This window comes from Vicia villosa, linkage group LG4 (genome assembly GCF_029867415.1).
Source record: "Vicia villosa cultivar HV-30 ecotype Madison, WI linkage group LG4, Vvil1.0, whole genome shotgun sequence".
Classification (NCBI taxonomy): Eukaryota; Viridiplantae; Streptophyta; class Magnoliopsida; order Fabales; family Fabaceae; genus Vicia; species Vicia villosa.
The window spans coordinates 104,969,795-104,992,850 of NC_081183.1; the positions used below are offsets into that span (position 1 = coordinate 104,969,795).

Consider the following 23,056-nt stretch of genomic DNA (forward strand, 5'->3'; position numbering starts at 1 on the left):
TCCAGATCTCTCCCAGTACGATGTGGTTCAGAGACGAACCAAGCGGAAGCTAGTGGTATGTAACACCTGAGGCCGAAGAGGGCAAAGAATGGTAGCCAAATCACATCGAAATAAGAGAGATCCTGAGGTTGTGAAGGAATGAAACTGGATGGTTGAAGAAAGGCTTATAAGGATTGATTGGTACTACCTATACCAACAAGATGCATCTTCTTTTCGGTAGCCTAACCAATAAGAACTTAATACTAATTAAATTATGTTTTAAAAATTTAATAATCATAACAGCTCTATGTGGTAATGATTACAACTCTTACCAATAATTCCATATCCAACGTATCTACTTCTGTGAAAAAAATATTTTGATTAGGAACTTCATGTTCCCGTTAATAGTAACTTCAGGTTCCCGTTAATAATCAATATTGTGATCAGTAACTTCTTGTTCCCGTTAACATTCAATATTTTGATCAGTAACTACATGCTCTAATATTAAATATTTTAACCAGTAACTTTAAGTTCCCGTTAATAATCAATATTGTGATGAGTAACTTCATGTTTCCGTTAATATTCAATATTTTAATCAGTAACTTCAGTTTTCCGTTAATATTTAATATTATGATCAATAACTTCATGTTCTCGTTAATATTCAATATTTTAATCAGTAATTTAATGTTCCCGTTAATATTTAATATTTTGATTGGTAATAGTTTAATTTTTCTATTTTATATAACTTTCATATTAAAAGAAAATAAATTTATTAAAATTTTATTGCATTTATTTCCATTTGCCAAATAATAATTATCATCCATAAAATTATTAACAAAATGATTACGTTCTAATTATTAGAAATAAACATTTATGATATGTATGATTATAAAATAAATTATACTTAAGAATTTGATCATACACATATGAAACATTTTTAATTTTATTGAAATGTATGTTCCCATTTTTAAAACATACTTATTTCTATCATTCCCAAGATAAAATTTTAAAAATTTAGTCTTAATTATATTATAGTATATAATAGTTTTTATAAATGTAGTTAATACATTGTATGTTTTTTTAAGAAAAAGATCTTGAGATATTGATTTCAAACATAACACTATGATAATGGTAAAAATTATTAAGATATTTATTTTTTCTTATATATGTATGAATAAAACATATGAGAAATCTATTTATTTACCCAACTACTGAGTAGTAACATTTTTCTTTGTCAATAAATATTTTAAATTTCTTATATCATTTTAATTATTTACACTATTTAATAAAAATATACTTTTTATTAAAACCCATTTACATTTTCTGTTTGATAAAGATGAGTAGTTTTATAAGTGTCATAAATATCAAATATTCATATTAAATTAAAAAATTATGCAATAATTATAAAAAAATTGAAAATAAAAATTAATGTTGCATTAAAAATTAAAAGATATTACTTATTCTAAAATAAATGTGGTGTTAAATAAAGGTATTAATTATTAGGGGTGATCGTATCCGAACCAATCCAAAACCAAAATCGCAAATTGAACCAATCCAAACCGAAACCGCAAAAAAACCGCGTTTTGTTTGGATGATTTTTGGACTGAACTGCGCGGTTCGGTTTGGTTTGCGGTTTTTATTTCACAAAACCGAACCAAACCGAACCGAACCACATATTTAACTTAAGTTTTGAATTTTAATAATTAATTTATTATCTTTCCAAATCCAATTGCACACTGCCACACCTCACGTTTTGAACTTTAATAATTAATTTATTAACTTAAGTTTTGGCATAATCCACTTAGTTTTGGTATTTTATTGAGCTACATATATATGTAATTCTCTACTGTCTAATATATGTATTTCATTTATAATGTATTTTTAGTTCTCTACTGTTCTTGTAATATAATTTCTTTTGTATGATATAATATCATATATTATATTGACATTAAATTACTTTCCTTTTCCTTTTATTTCAGTACATTTTTATTTTATAGTGTAAGCCGCAATCCACCGAATCGATCCTAACCGCATTGGTTTTGTTTGGTTTGGTTTGGATGACTTTTTAAAAATCAACCGAACCAAACCGAACCGCATGCATTTTTATCTCGCGGTTAGGATGACTTTTATGCTCAAAACCGAATCAAATCGCATCGCGAACACCCCTATTAATTATCATAAATGGACCATGAAAAATTTAATTATCATAAATTGAAAAATTGAAAATATAACGTAAAGTGGTATTAATAATAAACTATAAATTGATATTAAAAATGGTATTAATTGATATTTTACCGTTATTGAAAATTAATAATAAATTAATACCTTTTTCAATTAATATTTTACCGTAATTAACGTAATTAATTGAAAATTGAAAATTAATACCACAGTAATTAATGAATTATTATAATAAATGGTTCATTTATAACGTAATTTAACCTTTAAAATTTATTAAAACTGTTTTTTGTCCAATATCCCACAAAATTAATATTCCATATAAGAGTGATACATATTTTTCAAAATATAAAATAAAAATAAAAATTCAAATTTTGTAATTGTCATTTTCAAAACATTATCTTTATTATTATAAGTTAAAATTTTACCATAAAAAATAATTAAAAATATTTTCGAGAACAAATAAAATGGATGATAAATTTGATAAAAGAATATAAGAATTTGAAGAATACATCATTTATTTTTCATTCCTCGCATATAAATAATAGTAAAACAACGATGAAAGTGTGTTTTCATAATACATAAAATATGATATTGAATTTCCCATAGCTTATTTATTCATAAAAGTGAATAACTCATATAATTTTTATGCTCATTCTGTTATTAATATTTCATTAGATGCGCGTTTTTTAAAGTAGGAATATTAAAATTGATTAGAACTTGCTATAAACTATAATATATCATTCAACTTCATATAATTCATATGATTCATTTCTATAATCATGTAACGCCTAATAAAATAATATTTAACTTATTTTTTTAAATAAAAAATATAAACTTATAATAATATGTTTAACATAGAAAGTAAATATAATATAATTGATATAATCCGTTTAAACTACATAATCCTATTTTTTAACAAAAAATTATGTTTGTAAAATTTAAACTACCGACAAAACTAAGTTATAATATTTTTGAGTTAATTATAAAATAAATGATAGGTCTAGTAATAATATTATATTTTTCAAACAAAAATAGAAGACTAATATTCCATATATGAGTGATACATGTTTTTTAAAATATGAAATAAAAATAAAAATTCAAAAATGTTGCATTGAAAAGTCTGCATAGATATAGGTATTCATAAAAATAATGAGAATAAATTGCTGCAGTAATGGTTGCATCGGAAAGACTCAGTTAAAGGATAAATACAGTCATCTCCTCCCTCTCCTTAATTCTTGTGCAAAATCTGAAAAAAAAATTCTAAAAATAAAAATAAATAAGAACAAAAGAAGGGGAATTCAGAACAGAAAATGTAGATATCTGCAAAAATCAGAAAAAAATAATTTATGAGTATGGGACAAAATAATTTTTGAGATTTGGTTGGATTGGAAAGACTAAATTGAAGGGTAAATACAGTCCCTCTCCTCCCACTCCTTAATTCTTATGCAAAATCTGCAAAAATTATAAAAATAAATAAGAACAAAAGAATGTAGATCTTTTGTACAAATATATATATATATATATATATATATATATATATATATATATATATATATATATATATATATATATATATATATATATATATATATATATATATATATATATATATATAACTAAAAAGAAGAAGAAACTGTAGTAACAATTTATAAGTATGGAAGAAGATGCAGGAGAATATAATATTCCATATAAAATCAAATATTTGTTTAGAAATAACATACTTTAATACAAATTAGAATAGAAGTTCCAAAATACATCATTATACTTAGTGTGTAATTTTTTTTTGGACTGAATAACACATAATCAATAGATTTATTTATTAATATCGATTTAAGAAGACTTGAATAATAAAAATTCAAAAAATAACAAACCTGTTTTTGAAGCAAGCAAAACGTTGGTAGTAGCATGTGGGAACTCCGAAAATTTCAACAGCTTCCCGAAAATTTCAACAAAGTTACAACCACTTTCACACCTTAACATCAACCACAAAATCAACCATGCAAACAATTAATAAAAAAATATTTTTATATTGCAATACTAAGTTTATTCCAAAATGTATTTTTCATAACAATCCATTAATCATTACAAAAAAAAGCTAATAGAAGATAGCAAGATGTAAAAACGTAAAATTAATAGATAGGAAAAGGAAAAAAATTTCTTGATGAAGAAAGAGAACCGGAAAAAGGAAAAATTCAATCTTGTTAATGAGAAAAACTCATAAATAACATGCGATAGAATAAATAGAATAGATAAACACTAAAAAGGGAGTTAAGAGAAAAACTCATTGAGGAAATAAATATGTTATGCCAAGAACAATGCCTGAAAACTAAAACAATGAAAAGGGAGTAAAGAAAAAAACTCAGAAATCTATGAAGCCTAACACTTGAAGATGAAGGTTAAAAATAAACACTTTTTTAAGATTCGGAGGTTTCCATTACAGATCAGTTAGTTTTGATTTTAGATCTGGTGATTTTGGTGGTTTTAATTTTAGATCTGATGGTCCCGTCGAAAGCCGTTTCAGATCTGAAAGATGATTAAGAAGAGAAATCCTTGGTGAAGAGTAATGAATAGCAACTGAAAAATAGAAAAACAAAATCTCAGTTAGTTAATAAAACATGCAAAATAAACAAAGGTTTGAATAAGAAAATTTACTCCATTGATGATGAATGAATTGATGAAGAAGATGATGTCCCCAGTTGTGAGGAAGAAGATTGAAAACAAAGAGAGAAGTGAAAAAGAAAAAAAGTCTGAGAAAAGAGAATAGAGGTTTGAGAGAGAAGTGAGAAGATGTGCAGTAATAGCACGCTTAGAGAATAGCAATATAATTTTGAAAATCTAATATGCTTTCAAAGAAAATAAAATAGCATTAATAGAAGAAAAATCGGACTTGTAATCAAAGCAAAAGTTAGACTTGTTAGTTAAGACATCCACGTGACATCATTTGGAGCAAGTTGGATAGTTTAGGTATTTTAAGAACATCTTATTTTCTTATATGATAGATTATTTTAGTGAAGCATTACAATATTAAATTAAATGGTTGATTGATGTATCAATTATCTTCTAAATAAAATACTATATAATGCTAGCATTGATTTTATTTTCTCTCAGTGTCATTATTATAGAGATAAAAGATGATATATATGAATTAATTGTTTTATTGAAATGTCAATTCAAGCTGACATATATATTTATTCACTAAAAATAAAATCTATATACATGCATTGATTTTATGGGTAGCTTCTGTCCACCCCTAATATAATGATGATTTTTTAGCATGAGATTTTAACAATTGAGAGGCATTTAGACTGAAACATTTCAATAGTAACTAACAAAAACATATCTAATGTAACCATTAATATTTGAAACCATAGAATAATACCCGTGCTTACTTTATAAGAACTAAGTCAGGTTATAATAGCTAACTAAGCATTCATAACAATAACTAACTTACATCATAATTTGGTCTAACATACTTAGAATACTAACATAACCTTTTAAAATTTAGTTTTTTTTAAGACTTAACTGAAGGACTATTTTGTAAAAAATATTTAAGTTTGGTAATTTCTAATTACTCCTCTAATTTTTCTAAAACTATCATAATTTACATCAATTGGAAAAATACAAGATAATGATTCTACTTGGGCCAAAAATCAACATTTTGATTTATCACTTTAATGATTATAATAGAAAATCATCAGGATTCTACAACCTTATCAATCTGACTAGTTCAATTTTTCATGTTGTTGCTATGATCCATATCAAGTCAATTTGCATAGTTGAGTTATGATTCTTCAACAACTCTTATTCAGATTTTAAAACACAAACTACAAAAAGGTGAAAAACTCATATATTGTTGTGTTTTCAACTTAATCCTACATAAATTTTTTGTTTTGTTAACTGTGATAGTTGGTTATAGGAATTTGGATACATTATGCTCATGTTCTCTATTTGTATGTTTATTAATCTAACAAACCAATATAAGTGTGTATCCATTTTATCTAATATAAATAAATTTGATTACAGGTGTAATCCTTTAATTCGTTTTGAAGAGTGAAGTTTCCAATCAAAACTATTTGAAGATTGGTTGTAACACATGTTGTATTTTCATTTATATGTTGCTACTAATTATTGATCTTTGACAATGGTTGTCAAGTTTACAACTACATTTTGTATAATGAAATGTAAATCTTTTGTTGTAATTTTTCAATCTCATTATTCTTTGTTGTACTTTCTCATTTTAAAGGATTTTTTACCGGTATATTTAAATAATTCATATTTACAACCACAAAATAGATTTACCCGGTTATAAATAGTCCAATAGTTGCAATTTCATCATATCATGAGAAAATGATCACTAAGAGGCTAGAAATTAGAATGTTGATGGTTTCTTTATTATGCTTTTAGCACATGGTTTCTCTATTATTCTAAGAAAATAATCAGAGTGATATTTGTTAATTTTACCAACAAAATATTTGTAAATATTTATAATAACAATTATATATCAGTAACAACCAAGCCTTATCAAATGTTCTAAGATGAAAATGAACTTACCCGTGCGGACGCATGGGTCTTCTACTAGTTGAATAAACAATAAACTACGCTAAGAATTGAAAATCTAAGCCTGCAATATCCTACAAGAATTAAATGCAAGAGTAGAGAGAGAGAGAGAGAGAGAGAGAGAGAGAGAGAGAGAGAGAGAGAGAGAGAGAGAGAGAGAGAGAGAGAGAGAGAGAGAGAGAGAGAGAGAGAGAGAGAGAGAGAGAGGACACCGAGATTTATAGTGCTTCGGCGTTCGTCTTCGCTTTGCCTACTACACTATTTAATGGTTTCCCATTGGAACCTACTTTGTTCCTTTTTATTTAGACAAATATTGTAAGAGTTTATATAATCACATATCCAAAACAATGTTGAGAAAAATAAATCTCCTTTATGGATCTTGATTTGTATACAGCGTAATTCCAAACTCTTTTGTGTAATATTTACTCGATTCACGCTTCTTGAATCTACCAGCTTCACCAATCTGCTCCAAGTCTTCATGTGTAACAATCACCCCTTAATCCTACTGATTCCTTGAGCGATGAAATGTCTGAAGATTTGAGAAGATCTATGCCTTGTCTATTGTAACACCCGAATTTAATTAAAATGATTAATTAAATTATTGAAGGATTTAAATATTTGATTTAGTCGAATTTGGATTGTCGGTGTTATTTAAGGGCACATTTGGAATTATTAAATTGAAGTCGAAAAATAATATTAAGAATAATATTATTCGTATGTCGGAATTATTATATCGATGGAATATTATTAAGTGAGGTATTGGTTATTTGGAGTTATTTATTTTATTGGGCCTAAGGATATTAAATAAAGAGAAAGTTTAAACTCTAAGCCCAATTAGTTTTATATTAGGGTTTTAGAGATGTGGAAAGAGGAGAGTTGTCATAATGAAGAAAGAAGAATAGAAGAGAAAGAGACAAGTTTTGGAGAAGATGAACAAAGCTATGGTGCCCAATCGGAAGTGTGAATCGGAGACCCATTGAGTTGCTTCAATTGATAAGGTAAGGGTGGGGTTCTCTTCCTATAATGGGGCTTATGAACAATTGTATGTGGGGATTAGATGTGTAGATTTATTGCTTTTGATTGTGTTAATTGTTGCTGGAAAATTAGAAAAGAAAAATAAACTATTACTTCTCTTAATTGCTGCTGCTGTATTTGAATTGCCTTCGAATTCTAGAAATTAGAAATTGGTATTAGGTAATAATGTTGAAATATTGTGCTTTTGTAAATCGCTCGCTATTGTTATTCAAATTGCTGTTGATACAGTGCGTTGAGGGACTATTGACGAACGACATTGATTTGTGAGGACAAACGACAAGCTCTGAGTGTTGCTATGCTTACGGCAGCCTTGGAGCACCATGCTTTTGAATTGATCTTCAATTATTAGAAGTTTCTAAATATATATGTTTACTACTTAAATATATTTATGGCAAGAAAACTATTTCATGTCTTTAATTGAAAGTGAACGTTTAACAGTCCACATGACAGACAATTAGCATATTCTCACTAAGCAAATTAGCAATTGCTTTTACCTTTTTACATACATAGAGGTGACATAAGATTCTTCATATAAGAAAGGTTTCATATGAATTATATGACTGCCGAGGAAAATGTCAAAACCAGGTAGTTAACAGGAATGATTATAAAATGCGAAGGAGTCCCGTTTGGCCGAAATAGCCGAATTAAGCGGTATAACTAGTTGTCCGGAATTTGATGAAAATTTACGTGGTAGTTAAGTTTAATTAGTAGATTAACATGGTGGTGTTATTTTGTTGAAATTGTGATATTTTACTAATCGACTGAAATTGTGTTTAATTTAAATATTCTTTATAAATAAATTATAATAATTTAATAGAATTATCAATAGAGTTGTTAGAGTTGTCAATAGAGTTGTTAGAGTTGACAATAAGTTGTCAGAGTTGTTTTGAATTATTAAGAGTCATATTTTTATTTGTTTTGAGTAATTCTGACATGTTTAGAGTTGTCATTGTATAACGTCGGTGTTTGTTTTTTTCATTGGAACCTTAACAATTCATATCTTTTGAACCGTAACTCCGTTTGAGTCTCCGTTCGAGGCGTTAGAAAGCTAGCGTGATATTCTTTTCAATAAAAATGGTTTTGAGCAATAGAATGCTAGAAATTGGAAATGGAGTAGAAATAGAAGTGAATTAAATTAATATAGTGTGATTATTAATTGGTTGATTAAATTAATAGTTGAATTAATTTCAATGTGTTTAATTGATTAGAATATAATTTGGAATTAGATTAACTATTTGGTTTGTCGGTAAATTACGATATTTTGAGAATTTATCCGTAATTGTGTTTTGACTTGAATATGTATGTTGAGAAATATATATTATTATGTCAATGATGTTGTTTTGATATTGATTCTCTGTGGGTAGTTGGATAGCATTAATTTTAATGATTAATTGCTTGATTTTAAATGTGTATGTTCATATATAATTGGCAAAATGAGAATTAACATGAGATAGTATGGTTACTAGTGTTAATTGGATTTTGTGAATCGTAATTGATTAATTGACCTTTTATATGTGAATGATATGTATGTGTTGTGAATGTTGTGTACAATTGGTGGATAATTCATCGAGTTGAATTATTGTGATATGCTAAATATTAAGATGGTAGAGATGATCTTAATTGCATATGTTTGTCAACATTGTACATGCATTCATGTCATGGTGTGCCTTGAAACAAAGGTGGTTTGCTTTGAAACAAAAGCGGGGCTTGGATTCTAGAGTGAATTCGGAAAGCGGTAAACTATATGTTTACATTTGGTGGCTTTGGTCTTGTCCGGATCTGAAGCGTGGCTAGATTCTATATGAATCGGAAGCGGTGGAACTTTGGGTCCACATTGGGTACCACATGCATAGAGTCACATGTCTTGCATTGAGTCACATTGAGGTTAAGTGATGTTTGAATATATGCATTTATGTGATTGTCATGTGTACATGAGATGTGATAATTGAAATTGGTGATGTTTTGATATATAATTGGTTAAACGTGTGAATATGTGATAATGATGGATTGTGTATATATTTGGGATAATAGTATTGAATCTTTTGAGTATTATACTATTGAATTTTGTGCTTACTTGAATATGTGAAATTTATTAGATGATACTATTTACATGATTATGACTCGTTGTGTGATGAAAAGTATGTGAGATTAATGAACTGTAGAAGTATGATGTGTATAGTAGCTATTGATACTTGTGATGTGATGATTTTATATGTCTGAATCCTAGCATGCAATTTATCATATGCCCACTTATACGATTTGATATCTCACCCTTTTCTCTTGTTTCGCCGTTGCCTTTATATTGGTAACGTGCAGGTATTCAAGTATGAAGATTTAGTTGTCGTTACTCGAGTCGGTTGTCGCTCTGATACGTAGCACTCTGGGGGGAACGATTTATACTATTATTGATGTTGCTATTTAATTGTATCATTTTGGTTGGACAAAATGTTAAGTTAACTGAAGATATTTTATTGAATACATTCTTAAGTGATTCCGCTGTGTTTTAATAAAATAAGTTATTCTATTTCAAAGGTGCTATGTATCCGCTTTATGCGATGAGGTGATTTGTTTTGTTTTGATTATGTGACGCCTCATTTGTTTATTGAGAAATTTTGAAAAACTCTGATTTATATATATTTGCCGGGTAGAAATGGGGTGTTACATCTATAGCCTTCCACACAGTCACTACCAAGGTAATCAAGAGAGAAGAAACTCCTTCTATTCACTGAAATTTATCAGCACCAATGACAACAACCTCAATCTTGCAAGCTACCTAAAAATCTCAACCAAGTCTTCAAGAATTATTAGTTTCAAGAGACGTCCCCCTCAATCAATTACAAAGCTCTCATTATTAAGATCTGGAATCAAATAGAGGTTGGCAATGAAAGAAATTCCACTACGCCAAATTTGGCTTTTAGCAGCACCCCTACGAAAGCGCTTTTAGGAAAAGCGCTGGCATAGGCTTCGCTAAAGACAAAATTAAAAAACACGCTAAAAAAGCGCTCTAATAGTGGGGGGGTATGAAAGCGCTTTTAAGAAGCGCTCTGGTAGGGGTGGGTTATGAGAGCGCTTTTCAAAAGCGCTCTGGTAGGTGGGGGGTACGAAAGCGCTTTACAAAAGCGCTCTGGTAGGTGGGGGGAACGTGGGGGGAACGAAAGCGCTTTTCAAAAGCGCTCTGGTAGGGGTGTTTAATGAGAGCGCTTTTTGTCAAAAGCGCTGGTATAGACCAGGCTATGAGAGCGCTTTCCAGAAGCGCTTTAGTAGCCTTATTACTAAAATTTGATATTACGCGTTCAGAATCCCTAATTCATCTTTTTTCTCCCATTGACGCTAACTTGCCCAGAAAACCCAGAAAACCCATTTTGTCTCCCCCATCTTTTTTCTTCCACTTCGTCTCCCCCACTTTGTCTCCCACAACTCAAAGTTCTTCACCGCCGCCGCCGCCGTGTAGCATCTCGCCTCCACCGCCGCCGTCATCTTCATCTTCATGTATGTCACCTTGTTTTCTTTTGCTTTATTTTTAATTGTTTTTGTTCGACTGGCTATGTTTCTTAATAGGTTATAATCCATGAACACAATTTCTTGTTGCTTTGTTGTTGGGTACTGAATGTGTTGTGCTGAAGAACACAATTTTTCAAGAATAGAACACATTAGTGCCATTATTTTAGCTAAAAACAGAACTTTGATATTTTTATATCTAAATTGCAAACACATTTGTCAAGAATAGAACACATTAGTGCCATTTTCGTTTTTAATTATAATGGGTTGTTTGAAATGAAAGCATGAAATGAAAGCTATAGTATATGATATGAAATGAAAGCTATAGTATATTATGAAAGCATGAACTACTTGCTGCATAATTTCTTCTTTGTCATATCATTGAGTTATTTGAATTGTAATGGGTAGTTCAATTGAGGGTTAATAACTTGTCTACACCAAATGATTATTAAGAGAAACTACGTTCACTTTAATGTTTTATGGTTTTACTTGATTCTAAAATATGAGTGAGGATTCTTTCATTTCTTAAAAGGAGTAGAGTTTTGAAAAATGGAGACCTTTGTTACTAAAGTTTGTTTAATTGTATAAATGCATATATATTTGAAAGTGATAATATGTATTTTGTCTAATTTGATTTCTTATAATCTCAAAGCATTACTAATTCGATATTTATTTCATTTCATATTAAAAGTAATGTATGAAAATAAATTAAGATTCTATTTTAAAAAGACCGTTAGTTATCACTTAATCCTACTGGTGGTTATGTTGTAAGTTAGTTATAAAGTTAGACTGTTAGTTGAGGTTAATTGTTAGGACTAATGAACTAGCCTCTCATTTACGAACCAATGTATGTTGAACAAGCCGTGGTACACATGTATGCATCTGTTCTTTCTCTTGTTTGTAGTTACTAGCTAATTGATAATTGATTTCATATCATTTTAAATAATTGAGTTCTAGATTGGGTTTATTTTGATATTTGTTAGTAGTGGTGTATTTAACCGCATGGTGTGTGTGTTTAATTTTACAGTTACTTTGAAGTCTCTGGTTTCTACTTGTACAACGCCGATTCAAACCTACCCATCTCCCACATCAAGTCTAACTCAGGTTACTATCCCTTTCTTCTTGCTTATAGTTTGTTATTTTCTGCTTATAGTTTATTGTTTATGGTTCTATTTAATATCAATTTAGTGTCTCTCAACCAATTTTTTGGTTTGTGGACTTATATTACCTTGAAATAAGGTAATGTCTTCTTTAAGAATTCGGGTATTCTGATTAGGTTTTCTGATTAGGTATTCTATTATGATGATAGCTATTTATTATCTTGACAGAATTCCTTAGTACCTGATAGAGAAACCAAGAAGCATTTGTTTAGCTTAATTAAGACATGGATAAGACATGGATGAATTCAAACCGATTGTCGAAAGAGTACGAGAAAGGGGTATGGGAATTTGTTGAGTTTGCGGTTGCGAACTCCAAAGACCCGCTTCGAATGCCGTGTCCTTGCTTGGGTTGCTGTTATGCCGGGGGTAAGGTTGACGGGAATCAGTTGGGATCTCATTTACTACGGTTTGGAATTGATAGAAGTTATACATGTTGGACAATGCATGGTGAGAAAAGTACCGGGAATGCTGGGTCGAGGTGTAATAGGAAGTATGCTTCAAACGACGATTGCACAGACACATACGATTGTGATCGAGTCGAAGAGATTGCAGAAGCGCTGGAAGAAGATCTAGCGGATTGTCCCAAAATGTTTGAGAGGTTGGTAAGCGATGCAGAGAAACCGTTGTATGATGGTTGTTCAAAATTCACAAGATTGTCTGCGGTGTTAAAGTTGTACAACTTAAAGGCGGACAATGGATGGTCGGATAAAAGTTTCACAGAGTTATTAGCCCTTATGAAAGATATGCTACCAGAGGATAATGTTCTTCCCAATCGAACGTATGAAGCCAAAAAGATGTTGTCTTCTATTGGAATGAGCTATGATAAGATACACGCATGTCCAAACGATTGCGTTTTGTTTCGAAACGAGTATGCAGCGTTGAATGAGTGTCCTAAATGTGGTGCCCCTCGATATAAGAAAAAGTTGTCTCCTGCTAAAGTCTTATGGTATTTTCCTATAATTCCGAGATTTAGACGCATGTATCGTAGTGAGACCGATTCAAGACACTTGACTTGGCATGCAGATGAAAGAATTATTGATGGAAAGTTGCGACATCCGGCAGACTCACCACAATGGAGTAAAGTTGATACTGAATATCCTGAATTTGGAAAAGAAGCAAGAAACCTTCGGTTGTCATTGTCTACTGATGGAATGAACCCGCATGGTATTCAAAGTATCTCGCATAGCACATGGCCTGTGATTCTTATGATTTATAACTTACCTCCGTGGCTATGTATGAAGCGTAAGTACATGATGTTATCTATGCTAATTTCTGGGCCTAAACAACCAGGGAATGACATAGACGTATACTTGGCACCCTTAATCGAAGATTTAAAGTTTTTGTGGGAGAGAGGTGTGGAGGTTTACGATGGGTATAGGAAAGAAAGTTTCAACTTGAGGGCGATGTTGTTTGGAACAATTAATGATTTTCCAGCATACGGAAATCTATCCGGGTACAGCAACAAGGGTCAAAAGGCGTGTCCTGTTTGTGAAGATGAAACCGATACGACACGATTGGCGCTTTGTCAGAAGAATGTCTTTCTCGGCCATCGTAGATTCTTAAATTCTAATCATCACTACCGTGGGTGGAGAAAAGCATTCAATGGAGAGGCCGAACATCGTACAGCCCCGCCTTTTTTGTCAGGTGATCAAATTTTTGAAAAGGTGAAAGATGTGAGCACTCAGTTTGGCAAGCCTTTTGCACATTCAATTGTCAAGGGTGGGTGGAAGAAGAAGTCAATTTTCTTTGAACTTCCATATTGGAAGTCGTTGTACGTAAGACATTTCCTGGATGTTATGCATATTGAAAAAAATGTATTTGACAGCGTTATAGGTACGCTACTCAATATACAAGGAAAGTCTAAGGATGGCGTTAACATAAGGAATGACATGGTAAACATGGGGATGAGAACTGAATTGGCGCCCGTGACGAAAGGAAGACGAACATATTTGCCACCTGCTGTTTACACTCTATCTAGAAAGGAGAAGAAAACATTGTGTAAGTTCCTCAGTGAAGTAAAAGTTCCAGAAGGCTACTCTTCAGATATTAGAAGACTTGTGTCCATGAAAGACCTCAAGTTAAAGAGTTTGAAGACGCATGATTGCCATGTTATAATGGAACATTTTTTACCAATAGGTATACGTTCTATTCTGCCAGAAAAAGTAAGAAGCGCAATAACTAAGCTGTGTTTCTTCTTCAGGTCTATTTGCAGTAAGGTGGTCGATCCCGCGATCTTACCAACATTGCAAAATGAGATAGTTGTTACTTTATGTGATCTTGAAATGTATTTTCCTCCCTCGTTTTTTGACATAATGGTTCATCTAGTCGTTCATCTTGTGAAAGAGACACAACTGTGCGGACCAGCTTATATGAGATGGATGTACCCTGCTGAACGTTATATGAAAATATTAAAAGGGTACGTGAAAAACAGAAGTCGACCGGAGGGTTGTATTGCCGAGCGATACGTTGCTGAAGAAGCGGTTGAGTTTTGTACTGAATATCTGTCAAATGTTCAATCAATTGGACTCCCCAAATCTCATATTGTCGAAAAAAAAGAAGGAAAAAGGCTAATTGGAAATAAAGTTGTGACAGTATCAATGGTCGAACGGGATCAAGTGCACTTGTATGTTCTGCACAATGAGATTGAGGTTGAGCCGTTTGTTGAAATGCACAAAGTTGTTCTCCGAGATTTAAATCCAAATAGAAATGAGAACTGGATAGTACGAGAGCACAATCGAAGTTTCATACCGTGGTTTAGAGATCATATTTATTCAAAGTATCGTTCAGATCCTGCTTCAGTAACAGAAAGGTTGAGATGTTTAGCCTATGGTCCATCTGTAATTGTACTTTCTTATAGCGCATACGCAATTAATGGATACACATTTTATACCAAAGAACAGGATGATAAAAGTACTATGCAAAATAGTGGTGTAACCTTGGTAGCTGAAGCTATGCACATATCAAGTGCGAATGACTTAAATCCGAAATTTGCAAATTTGTCATATTTTGGGGTTATCGAGCGCATTTTGGTGTTTGATTACGCGAAGTTTCAGATTCCTGTATTTGGTTGCAAGTGGGTTGAAAATAATAGTGGCGTACGAATGGATAAGTCAGGATTTTTGCAAGTGGATCTCAATAGGGTAGGGTACAAAGATGAGCCTTTCATTCTAGCCTCTCAAGCTAAACAAGTGTTCTATGTCAATGATCCGACAAGTACGAAATGGTCTATAGTGCTTTTATCTAACAAAATAGTTGATGAAAAAATTGAAGATCAAGGTGATATTGGTGTTGGCATTGAATCTTGTACAAGAAACGATCAAAATGAGAATGAATCTTGTATTAGAAATGATCATAATGAGGGTATTTGGATCAATCCAACCGTCCGCATTGTTAAGAGACGCGTAGTACACAAACCTACCAAGAAAAGAAAGAGACGTTAGTGATAAAGGTAATAGTATACATAGTCCGACTAATTTGTTTTATTCAATTTGGTGCATATTCTCGTTTTGTACATAACTTTTGAACCATGTATCCGCTTGTTGACTTCTTTACATGTAACTATACTATTTTGACGATTCCGGAGCTGCTCATGCACTTATCTTTACATTTCGGGACTATTTTTTTATCGGTTTTGCTTCTGCCCGTAATCAAAAGTCGGGCTTAGGGTCTGAATTTCGGAAAACCGACTTTGTTTTTGAGTCCGTGGCGACGTTTTACCATAGCCATGTAAATTTCGTTCAATTCCGATAACTTTCTTTTTTACGCTTATTTTGATTTGTACCGATTTCGTTTCCGATTTACTTGTACATGCATGGTTTGACTTCCATTTGACTTGTATAGATTGTTAGCTTATTAATAGTGTACTAATGTGCTTTAGTTTGTTTGATACAGGTTCAATGGCTTCAGATAGAGATGCTCCACCTGAAAACCCACCTGAAAACTTACAAGAAAACTCACAAGAAAGAGTTGCTTCGGATACAAATGCTCCACCTGATACTGAAGCAAAAGAGGTTGCACGAGGCATCACTATTATGAGGAGTATCATACGACATAGAGACCAAGGATTAGTGTACCGATTGGAATGGAATTCTGATAAACAACCAATTGGTCCTAATTCTGCAAAGTTGACAAGTTATATTGGTACACTTGTCCGTATGCATATTCCGGTCTCCATAGCTACCTGGAAATCGAAAACGAAAAATTTAGAATTGGAGGAGAAAAAACAAGCGATTTGGGAAGAGCTTCAGGTATATATCATATATGGTTAATTGTTGTTATTATCTTGACGATAAATTGTTTAAATTATTTATACTAACACACTATGCGTACGTTTTTTTGCAGAGGACTTTTGAGATACCAGATGAACGTAAAAGCTACATACTTAGTTTGGCCGGCAAGAGATATAGAGGGTGGAAAAGTTTTTTGACAAACACCTATCTTAAGGATAAAGATGGAAAATTTCTTGAAAATGCACCGGGACGGCCAACAAAGTATGCGACCTTCATTGATGAAGCAGATTGGGCTGAGTTTGTAAAGCAAAGAGATGAAGCTTTTCAGAAAAAGAGTGCCACGAATAGGGAGAGAGCATCCAAACCCGCGTATCCATACAAAAAAGGGCGTTTGGGATATGCACGCTTAGAGGATAAAATTGTAAGTAAATAGAAATTCGATTTAATTAATTGTCTACATGTGCATGTTTTAATTGACGATTTTATCGTTTGTGTCAATGCATAGTTGGAGGAGACTAAAAGTGAGGAAGCTTCACTTCCTGTACATGTGTTGTGGAAGGAAGCTCGTGTGGGCAAGAATCACGCTGTCGATCCCGATGTTCAGAGAGTTTATACTGAATGTGTAAGTATAATACTATGTCTTTAATTAAATCAAATGTTTTTTAATATATAAATGACTTTTTATCTCCACTAATAATTATTTAAATGTAAATGAATTACAGGAGACCTTGTCGCAATCGGCATCCACCGGTGAGGAGAGCGTACTTAGTAGAGTACTAGATGCTCCCGAGTATCCCGGTCGGGTGAGGGGTAAGGGTCATGGTGTGACTCCAACCTCTTTTTACAAGAGTCCTAGGAGAAGAAATCCTTCAAATGAAGAAGTGTTGCAAAAGTTGGCGGAATTGCAAGCACAAGTCTCTGAATTGCAAAGAGATAAAGAGGCGTATATGAGAGAAAAATGCAACACTTCATCGGTGAAAGAAACTAGTGATAAGGCTAGTATCAACTATCAAAGGAAATTTCCCGAGGTAATTATAATTTTTTTTCCTTTTAAATTGTTCTATTTTATTAATGATAATGACTTTATATTTACTATTGGTTTAGGGCATTTCATCTTGCCAACTATACTTATCGGAACCGAGTTATCGACTAGTTGGCAAGGGAAAAGTGCACAACACTTCGGGAGATTTACTTCACCACAGACCGCTCCCGGATGGACACCTGAAAGTATCGGTGGATGTTGTATTAGATCGTGATGCGATTCTACCGGTACCTGACATGGTCTCAGAGACGACATTGCTGCGAGATGCAATAGGATCGTTTGTTGCATGGCCCTCGGAGCTCATTACCATTAGTGATGAGGTAAATTGAAAACGATTATGAATCATTTAGTTTTCGAATGTCAATTCTAAACCGTTTATTAATTATGTTTTACATTTTATTTTTAGACTGCTCCTATAAAACCCGCAATTAAGGGTAAAGGGATTTTACAGGAGGAGGAGTCTGTTGCATCGCTAAAAGAGGTACATTTAAAGTGTTAATATATAATCTGAATCAAAATATGCATGATTTTATATTTTACCTAACTTATATGATTTTTAGGCATCCGCTCGGGAGTCACAACAAGTGACGCAGCAGGTTCGTAGCGTACCACCCAGTGGTCCTCCGAAGCAAGCGGCAAGAAAAGGCGGTGCTTTTGTGCCTCGATACCGGGCGACACTCGCAACAATGGTTGATATGTCCGATATGAAGGATGGTGCTTTACGGGAAATCGATATGGATGAAAGTGTCTTCGGTATTGAGTTCAAGTCACATATTACAATTGATGACTTGCAAGAGATTTTTAACCAAGATCAACTAGGCGTCAGTAATATGCATTCATACATCCGGTAATATTCACTCATCCGATATATTATTTAATTAGTCCCACAATATAATTTATTTACACTTTTCAATGAAAAGAATCTAATGTTTATTATGTTTTTATTTAAGGTTGTTGTATGACAGAGTGTTGCGCGGGACTGCATTGTCTAACAGATTCCGGTTCGTGTCTTCCGCCCATTGCAGCGGAATGGAAATTGTTTCGGATCCGGAATCTGTTAGACAGCGCTTAGTCGATAGATTCATGTCCACCGGCAATACAGAATGTCTGCATCTTTGGGCGTATAATACCCGACCAGTAGGGTTAGTTTCTCATTCTTTATTCATCTAATCTCTGTTTCTTTAGTGTATAGCAATATTTTCATATAACCTATTGTTTTAATTTATAGAGCACACTGGTTGCTGCTTGCTATCAACCCGATAAGGGAAGTCGTGTATTATCTGAATTCGGTAAAGGGTGAATGGACCAATTATCCGGCCATGAAGGAAATCGTTGATTTGTAAGTAGGATCGTTCTAAATATATATTCGTGTATATTTATATATTTACTTATTTGTGGGATTGATCTAAACATATGCTTTTATATATTTGTTAATTAGATCAATACAAGTATTCCGTAGTCAACGGGACGCACAGGTATCCCGGACTAAATCAAACAACATCACCTGGATCGAAGTGCAGGTACATTACTTTTCACAAATTTGCTTATAATATTTATGCTACTTGGTAAAACAAGACAACTTATATAGAATCTTATTTGTTTTTCTATGTAGTGTCCGCTACAGCGTAACAGTTCAGACTGCGGATACTTTGTATTGAGGTTTATGAAAGAAATCATTCAGGCGAATCAATTAGAGATTCCTCCCACGGTATAAAGTTATAACTTAAGATAATTTCATATAATTTATTACATTTACCTAAATATATTATTCATATTATGTTTTTGTTTTATAGTACCTTGACGAATTCCGTGCTGCTGGGTACTCGAAGCTAAAGTTAGAAGAAATCAAAGAGGAATTGTGTCAATTTTATATTAAGCTATTTTTCATGCAGATTTGAACTATAATATTGTTGATTTTGTAATGATGTATATATATAATTTTGTAATGATGTATATATATAATTTTGGATATTATAATGGTATATATTAGTATATATATTGTCTTACTGATGGCTGAAATAATATAGTCGAAAATATATTACAGGTCGAAAATATATTACAGGTCGAAAATATTACAGGTCGAAAACATTACAGGTCGACTGGGAGGATTAAATTATAGGCTGCACATAAAAATACCTCATTTAGCAACTACAGCGCTTCTAAAAAGCGCTCTTAAAGGTCCACATACTAGAGCGCTTCTTAGTAAAAGCGCTGGCAAAGACCAGTAAAAAAGCAAAAAAAATTAAAAAATTACGCAGCATACAAAAGCGCTTTTGGAAAGCGCTCTGGTAGGCCCCCCTATGAGAGCGCTTTTTCTGGAAAAAGCGCTCTCATAGGGGGGCCTACCAGAGCGCTTTCCAAAAGCGCTTTTGTATGCTGCGTAATTTTTTAATTTTTTTTGCTTTTTTACTGGTCTTTGCCAGCGCTTTTACTAAGAAGCGCTCTTAAAGGGGGATCTACCAGAGCGCTTTTTCCAGGAAAGCGCTCTAATAGGGGGTCCTACCAGAGCGCTTTTTCCAGGAAAGCGCTCTTAAAGGGGGGGTCTACCAGAGCGCTTTTGAAAGCGCTTTCGTAGCCTACGCCAGCGCTGGCTATGGCAGCGCTTTAAAGCGCTGTTAAAGGCCAAAAAAAGCGCTGTGAAAGCTGTTCCGTGTTGTAGTGTTCGTTGCAAGGGTTTTGAACTTTTCAAAAGTGAGATGGTGTTAGTTTCATAAAAAATTATAATGTTGATTACGAAACTATGATTTGAAAAAAAAAATTATGACAACATGATTTTATATGTGCTTGTGATTAAACACAAAAATGGATGGAAAAAGTTAGTTAGATTTGAATCAAGAACAATTCGTGATTTGAGTTAAATGAGCAAGTGAAGTGGAATAAGAAAGAAAAAATGTAACTCATTTTTCATTTGATTCAAATCAAGAACAAACTCTAATTCGAATCAAAGATCTCATGATTCAAATCAAGTGTAAATCCTGATTTGAATCAATTCACACAAAGCTAGTAAAAAAAATATGAAAAATTGTCTGATTCGATACAGGGGTAAAGTCTGATTCAAATCAAATTGGACTTAATGCCAGAATAGCTCGTGCGTGTATAAAGGTAACGCAAACTTGTATCTTAAAGCCACATATTAATAAACTATGAAATATAAAGTTTGTGTTGAATATAGAAACTTTATTTTAAAAATTGTGTAATAATTTTATTATAAGTCTATAATTATTTTTTTTTAATTATTTTTTTAACACAAACTTTCTATCTATAATTTTTTAACATGCATAAGTTAACATTATTGTATTAATAATAATGAATTTAACTTGACTTTGACACTATAGTATAATTAACCGTTGTATTTGTTTGAACAGAAATGATAAATCAACACAAAAAACAACTACAACTTATGATACGGTTATTGATATTTTTAATATTGTTTGTTCCATCTTAAAAAGCATGCAAAAGCTGAATTTAACTAAATTGCTTTTGCCTAGCATCTCAATAGTGTGAATTACATAGACTAATAAGAACATAAGTTGGAAACACGTAAGTGAAGATTATTTAAATATCAAAGCCAAATTTAATACATAAACATAATAAGATAGGATAAGATGCTTTGGTTCCCTTAGGTTACATGAACACCAAGAAAATCAAAGAGTAACTAGATGGATAGATGGATGACATGTCTAAAGATACTTAAACATAATAAGTATCGACATTTTTCTCTCTTATTCTGGTATACAGCCATCATAAAGTTGGCTGTAGAGGATCAAAGTTCACTCTTATTCATTACACATACATTCATTATTGTTTAATTCTGTAACACGGCATTCAAAGCTGCCGAGACAGATTCGGCTATTGCTTCGGAAACTTGTGTCACAAATCGAAGAGCAGATTTTTGAACATACTTTTTTATCCGATTGCTGTAATCATTTGTAACATCATTAAACCTGTCCCAAAGCATAACTCCTCCATAATTTGGAGTATCTTTAATGAAAGGAAGAACCTTAGTAATGAGTTCGTCTGGTGTTATATAACCACCACTTGGAGCTGCACTAGGTGATGCTGGTAATCCCAAGAAAACAGTATTATTTGGTAGAACCAACGATGTCCAATCATGCCATGATCGTAACAGCAATGTAGCATCAGATCTCGCACTATCAAACTGACATGGAGGGTTGTTGTAGAATTGAACAAATATATAATCAAACAAGCCAGTTCTGATAGCTTTGTCTAGATAGTAATCTGGTAGAAAACATTGTGGGGCAGCAGACAAGTAAAAGTACCTGTTTTGTTGTCTTATGTTGTCAAGATTTCTAGCAAGGTCATCCCAATAAAGATTTGTACCTCCTTCAATATCAAAATCAATACCGTCTAAGGTAACACGTCCAAGTGGACCCAATCGACCACTAAGGAAGTTAGCATAGAGATAATCACTAACTTCTTTAGCATCATTTGGTGAGCTAAGAGAGTAGGGTCCAATAGCACCTCCAAGGGAAAGTAAAACTTTGATGCCCTTTTGTTGACAATATGTTATTTCGGGTTCGAGTTTTGTGCATGGACTCCAGTCACCGCAATGACCGGCAAAGTTCCAACTTGGAGGTCTTCCTGATCCAAAGACATTGAGGAAAGCTAAGAGCACAATCTTGTAGTTACCAGTGTCACATGTTGATGACAGTGTGCCATCTCCATTGTTTTGACCCCAGTAGATGGCAATGCCGGCATCATCACTTGATGATGCTTTGACAGTGAATGAGGATATTGTTAAGACTAACAAAAGGATCAGTGTTTGCATTTTGGAACTCATAATGTGCTTTTTGTGTTTAGCTGGGATGATTACTGTAGATCCATTGATTAACCCTTTTATAGAGTTCTTATGCTAAGGTTGTGCAAAGTTTTAAAAAACGTGTTACCTTATCATAAAAAAACCGGCCGACATACTATCAAAATAAATACATACTGGTAAATATTTTTAAACTCTTAAAATTCAACTTCAGTACATCGAGTAGAATTTTGGGTCAATCACGTTTGGACGTGTGGCAAAAATGAGGATAAAGTGAACACATGTGGTACTTTGATTGGTTATTCTAAATTCTTAAGAGTGATATTTAGGTTTTGCACTTATCCAAAAAAGATTTTACTCACGTTTGGTCCCTAGCTTCGAGTCGGCAATAGAGACGTTCACATGCAATAATAGTTTATGCTCCGCATTTTCGTTGAGTTTTTAAATGATAAAGAAAAAGTTACGTAGTATCACTTTGAAACATGATTTTTTAAATAATTTTAATGAAGTGATTAACCAATATCAGTTATTGATGAATTGTAGGAATGATTTTCATCATGAACCCTAACTAAAATAATTATTTGATTAAAAGGTGTAACAT

The 23,056-nt window shown here is 32.4% G+C and overlaps 1 protein-coding gene and 1 long non-coding RNA gene across 2 annotated transcripts; both read right to left on the reverse strand.

Moving 5' to 3' along the window:
* Positions 1-3,189: 3,189 nt before the first annotated feature.
* LOC131599420 (uncharacterized) lies at positions 3,190-4,978 on the reverse strand. Its single transcript, XR_009282760.1, has 3 exons — positions 4,810-4,978; positions 4,029-4,731; positions 3,190-3,609 (listed from the first exon to the last, which is right to left on the reverse strand). It is a non-coding gene; the product is annotated as an uncharacterized LOC131599420 (long non-coding RNA).
* A 16,230-nt stretch (positions 4,979-21,208) lies between these two features.
* On the reverse strand, positions 21,209-22,595 carry LOC131599421 (acidic endochitinase-like). The gene has a single exon (XM_058871775.1). The coding sequence runs from the start codon at positions 22,477-22,479 to the stop codon at positions 21,484-21,486; it is 996 nt and encodes a 331-aa protein (XP_058727758.1). The 5' UTR covers positions 22,480-22,595; the 3' UTR covers positions 21,209-21,483.
* Positions 22,596-23,056: the final 461 nt, after the last annotated feature.